This window comes from Echinops telfairi, unplaced genomic scaffold, assembly GCF_000313985.2.
Source record: "Echinops telfairi isolate 266 unplaced genomic scaffold, ASM31398v2 ScPeMD7_60;HRSCAF=208, whole genome shotgun sequence".
NCBI lineage: Eukaryota > Metazoa > Chordata > Mammalia > Afrosoricida > Tenrecidae > Echinops > Echinops telfairi.
In genome coordinates, this window is record NW_022103958.1 from 3,580,273 (window position 1) to 3,586,090 (window position 5,818).

At 43.1% G+C, this 5,818-nt stretch overlaps 1 protein-coding gene and 1 pseudogene across 1 annotated transcript in view; one reads left to right on the forward strand and one right to left on the reverse strand.

Moving 5' to 3' along the window:
• Positions 1–5,391, forward strand: part of FNBP4 (formin binding protein 4) — a 32,783-nt gene extending 27,392 nt beyond the window's left edge. Inside the window, exons 16-17 of the mRNA XM_013006078.3 lie at positions 2,983–3,140; positions 4,381–5,391. Of these exons, the coding sequence (XP_012861532.1) occupies positions 2,983–3,140; positions 4,381–4,471 (249 nt within the window). The 3' untranslated portion in view covers positions 4,472–5,391. The remainder of the gene's footprint in view (positions 1–2,982; positions 3,141–4,380) is intronic.
• LOC101651788 lies at positions 2,013–2,372 on the reverse strand (annotated as a pseudogene).
• Positions 5,392–5,818: the final 427 nt, after the last annotated feature.

The following is a 5,818-nucleotide window of genomic DNA, read 5'->3' on the forward strand; positions in this document are numbered from 1 at the left end:
TTGCATTGAGGGAGTACTTGAGTGGGGGCCCAATGTCCATTTGCTACCTTAATACTAGACCTATAAACAGATGCACATAGATTTATTTCCCCATCCTTATATATAAATATATTTCCATATGTACATGCCTTTATTTAGACCTCTATAAATGTTGTTTGCCTCCTAGCTCTTTCCTCTATTTCCTTTTACTTTCCTCTTGTCCCACTATCATGCTCTGCCTTCATTTGGGTTACAGTAATTCCTCTCGGTTACATTACCCTTGATCACACCCTACCAAGCCTCCTACACCCTCCTCACCACCAATTTGTATCACTTGTTGTTCCTTGTCCCTGGGTTTGTTAACACCACTTCCTTTCCCCCTACCTCCCCCTCTCCCATGTCCCCCTTGAACTGTCAGTCCCATTGTTTTCTCCTCCAGATTGTTTATCCAGCCTAACTTATTTAGACCAACCTGCAGAGATAGTAACATGCACAAAAACAAGACAGCAAAACCAAGCAACAATATATAACAAAACAACAATAAACCAATGACAAAAAAACAAAGCACAACAAGAAAGGAAAGCTTATCGTTAGTTCAAGGACTGTTTGTTGGCCTTTAGGAGTGTTTTCTGGTTGAGTCTGATGGGGGGCCAAGCCCTGGCCCCAAAGTCTATTTTTGGTATTCCCTGGGGACTTCATTGCTTTGTTCCCCTTGCTGTTCTGTTGCACGGCCTTAGTGTTTTGCCTCGGTGTGGTGGGAGCAGATCGGGCAGAATTCCCACACGGTGTCTCCAGTGTTGTCCCCTTGTAGGGCTATGGATCAGTGAGGGATAGTGGGGCCGGCCATATGTTCTTCTCTGTGGATTGGCTGCTCTGAGGGAATATCGTCCTTAAGGCTTGGTGGGCCAGGATGTGCTCCACTCTCTCTTCCTCCCCCTTCATTTGCTCCCGTGTGCTTTGATCAGACGTGTCTCTGTCCCTGAGCTGCAGATTCAGTGCTGTCCTCTGAAAAATTCTTCTGGGGGCAAGGATATTTTTGTGTGTGTTAAGGTTCTAAATTGGCAGTTGCAGACTAGGACTTCCATTTGTTAAACATAATTAAAAGATAGTCATCTTCATTGTGTTCTTAGGTGCCATCAAGTTAGCTCTAACTCAAAGCAATCCACGTATAATAGAAGGAAACCCTGCTCAGTCATAGGTCATCCTCACAGTTGTTACACTTTCTTCCCATTATATACCTGAATAGTATTCCAATATCAGTTTTGTTGTTACAGATTATTTACATCCTCAATTCCTTTAAAGCAGCAGTTCTCAACATGTGGGTCACGACGCCTTTAGGGGTTGAACGACCCTTTCACAGGGGTCACCTGATTCATAACAGTAGAGTTACGAAGTAGCAACGAAAATAATTTTATGGTTGGGGGTCACCACAACATGAACTGTATTAAAGGGTCGCAGCATGAGGAAGGTTGAGAAGAGACGGTTAAGCCATCGGTAGCCTATTGGACAGCCCCTGTCAGAACAGTGGGTGAAATGAGACAGCAGTAAGTGTAAGACCAAAAAAAAAAAAAAAAGTGTAAGACCAATGTCTGTTGTCAGTCTTTTTCTTTTTCTTTTTTTTTTGGTCCCAGGATGAAGATGGCTTCTATTTCCTCTCTGGGGGAGGGAGGGGTGGTGATGCTTTCCCAGGGCACACCAACCTAAAGAAGGAGCATGCTCAGAGGACGGGCTGGAAGAGCAGGACCAGCATCAGAAGGGCTCCTCCTTGTCCACTTCCAGCCCCTCGGCTGCAGGGATGTGCCTGAGGGTCACTCCCCTTGGCGTGACAACTCCTGCATTCACAGAGGCACATGGAAGCATCTGCTGGTGCTGGGGGTGGGGTGGGGGTGGGGGGGAAAGGCCAGTTAGCCGACCCCACACACCCAATGCCAGCCAGGTGGTAACGGTTCACTAGACCTGGCTGGTGTGATTCTTCTCCCAACAGGGACTCTCACGAAGGGCCTGAGGCAGTGCTCACTCCAGTGGTTGGTCCTTTAAATGTCCATCTCAAACTGGGACTCTTCACCACCCGCCGGCTGGTTGTTTTCTGGACTGTTGCGTGGGAGGCTCCGCCTGGCTTCCATGGGGGGCTTCTCACTGGCAGGGCTGGTGATGCCAGGAATAGTGGGCAGGTCCCGGGGAGGTGTTTTGGCCACAGGTGAATTCCGACACTCCATCAGGAATTTCCGGTCATAGATGATCCTGGTACCTCCCGGGGTGGTGCTGAATAGTGTGCCACCAGGGGGTGGTGCTGTAGTCCCCGGGTGGCAGCTGCACACCCTCACCAGAACCACCCGGCGAGTGGCAAGGATGGCCTGGCTCGGGGTCTGGCTGCAGCTGCTGCCTCTGCACATGGTCTCCCCTTGTCAGTCTTTTTCAATGTGTAAATCATGAGACCTTGTTCTTTAGCTGTTCATAGACTGCTTGATGTAAACACATGCCTTTGACATTTGAAGGGGAGCACATACTGAGGAGATGGCAGAAGGGGGCAACAGTTTTACGTTATGCAGAATAGCGTGGCAAAAGAAATCTCATTTTATGAAGTATTTCGAATTCACTATTTTAAAATAAGCTTTTTGGTTGCTAGTTGATAAAAATTTGCAGCTAATAACTTAGGTAATTTTTGGCCCTTTTGATTTTAAAGTCCCTTTTTTTTCCTTAATGAATGTACAAATGTGCTTTACTTATGGATTGTGATAAGAGTTGTTGAGCCCCTAATAAAACGATTTTTTAAAAAGGTTACTTCCATGGTAACGGATGCCAAACTTTTCATGTTTCATTTGCTGGAACATACGTTCTCTTACTAAAAAGAAGGAATGGGTTTTGCGTGTGTTTGTATATATAATAAAATAAAAAGCACTCCCAAAAAAAAACAACTCAAAAGAGATCTGGTCTCTTGTATGCAAGACAGAGTGATCCTGCCTTTCACATTTTATGATGCATGACATTTAACCACTGTTGCAGGCAAAGAAGAGTAAAACCAAAATGCCGTCTCTGGTAAAGAAGTGGCAGAGTATCCAGCGGGAGCTCGATGAAGAGGAGCATTCTAGTTCCAGTGAGGAGGACCGGGAGTCAAACACCCAGAAGCGAATTGAAGAGTGGAAGCAGCAGCAGTTGGTCAGGTAAACAAAAAGGGACTCCAGATATAGGGATAGTTTTGTTTGTTTTTTAATGAATTCAACCTAAGATAATTTCTGGTCCGTAGAAGTATTTGCTTCTCTGTAAACATGGACTAGCCATTTTTCAAACTCCATACATAAACAGAATTGTCGTACTTTTTCTCTCCCACAGATGGTTAACCTTAAGCAAAGGACTATCTAAGTATTTCCAAAGTGGGAGATACTATTTTTTTTTCCTTTGATGATCTTTTTTTTAAACCATTTTATTAGGGGCTCGTACAACTCTTATCACAATCCATCCATATATCAATTGTGTAAAGCACATTTGTACATTCATTGCCCGGGGGATACTATACCACTTGGTGGTGGGGTGGGAGGGTTGCTGGAGCAATCCAGGCAGGCTGCAGAAGTAGGTGCTTACACGTTATCCTGGGTTATGAGCTATAGTACAAAAGTTTCTCATTCCCAGGGGGATGCTAAATTTTGGTTTTGTTTGTCCCTGGAAACAGAAAATAAGGCCAAATAAGTTTAGGAACCTATGGTCTAAATTCTCTGTATACTGGGGAGAAAAATCTCACCATCTTCTGCCTTACACATCCAATAGAGCCTGGGTTTTGCTTTGTAAAACAATTTCATTTTACAAATAATTTACTGATGGATAAAGGGTCAGGGAAAAACTGAAAATTATAATTCATCCACAGGTAGCCCAAAGTCGTGTTGCATGGTTTTCCTCGAAGTTTTGAGAGAGCACGCGCACACGCACACGCACACACAAATCATGCTGCTGTATTTATTTTATGGTTGGCATGGTTCTAAGGGTCCTTTTACTTATTGCTGTTTAAGTATATTTTCGTTGATAAAACTATGACTGAGGAAAAGTTTACATGTTTTATTCTTTCATTGTGGCTTCAGTGGTCACTAAAGATACATATACGAGTAGGCTTCAAACAGTTTGTGGAAAAGTTTCATTATCCTTTAATCCATTTTTCCATGAACTGTATGACATTTCCTTATATATAAACAAATGGGCACGTCTGTATAAGTCAAACTATAGAGTAGGGAGCATGGGTAGTTTGATCAGTCCACTGGAATTAAATTCCTCAAGTGTGGTTGTGTTCCATTACGAGAAATGGATATTTTTATGATCAGATTTTCAAGTCAGGGTTCTTATGGGCTGGGAAATGAATGGTTTTGTTTTTAGTGACTTAACCTGTGGGGGCTGGGTTTTGTCTTTTTTCCATAGTGGCATGGCAGAGAGAAATGCTAATTTTGAAGCCCTTCCTGAGGATTGGCGAGCACGACTAAAAAGAAGGAAAACAGCACCAAACACATAGTAGTTTTGTTAAGAACTTTTATTTTTAGTATTTGTTTTGTTTTCTGTTATGTTCAGTCTTCCAATTGTACTATTGTCAAATTGTAAATGTCACTGGGGAAACAATGCGTTTTCTGGGCAAGAGCATACATGGATACACGTATGTACCAAGTTTTCACCTTTGTGGAATGAAATTCTTCTGTTTTGCTGAGGGGCGAGGTTGCTTTGACCTGTGTTCTCGCCCTTGGAAGCCCAGCGAGTTCGGGACATTCACCACATCATGTTTAAACATAGAGCCACGGCATGCCCGGCTCTGTGAGGGACTCGGACGAAAAGTGAAGGCTTGTCCTGCCTAATAGGGGCTCCTTTCCTTCTTGGTGTGGCTCCTACACCAGCTCTGGCTCCAGAACAAGTGCAATTAAGAAGGCAGCTCTGTAATCCACCTAGTAAAACTAGGGCCCGTGGATCTTCTCTGACCTCCCTCCTATAGTCTTTCACCCCTCACAGTGCTGACAAATGGCCACATATACTTGTTGTTTCCCCACAGAGTCCAAAACTGATAGCTTGGGTATTTCACACAATAAACAGGTGGCATATTTCAGTTTTATTGCAGGCAACAATAGTTGATGGTTCATGCACTTGATGTTGAGAATTTCCCCCTCGAGTATATGGCGGTACATGTAATGAGAGCCACTCTATGTATCGGATGGCCATTGTCTTACCTATTCCAAAGTCCACCTCCCTTCTATGTGTGACCGTACTCCATAAATTTCCAGTATTTAAAAAAGCCGTTTCCTCTTCAGAACTTTCTATTGTATCTCAATCAGGTAAAAGTCACTTTAAACTGAAGAAAAGGCAAATTGTGTTTTAAAACTCTTTGTACTTCTCCAGTTTGGGGCCTTGTAAATTTGTATATATGGACTAATAAAGCTTTTTTATATACTTCTGATTAGTTATTCACTGTTCTTTGGAGCCGGTTAGCTGTTTATTAGATAGAACACCAACTATTTGTCCTTGTTTTTGTAATCCAATGCTGTGCGTAGCATGTGCAAACACTGAAGAGCTGCTTTCTGAAAAAAGAAGAGCAACAGGTTGGTTGAGAGTGGACTTTTCAAACCATGTGATGTTTTTGACATAAATTTGGGGGCCTGTTAGTTTATCTGCAACATTCTCCTAACATTTGATCTACTCGACTCACACAACCATCAGGTCAGTTCACAGCCATGGTGACCCTAGAGGACAGAGTAGAACTATCTCTGTATGTTCCCAAGACTAAATTTTTTTGTTGTTGTTGCTGTTATTGTTCTTTCCCTCTTCTCTCTTTTTTTAATCATTTTATTAGGGGCTCGTACAATTCTTATCACAATCC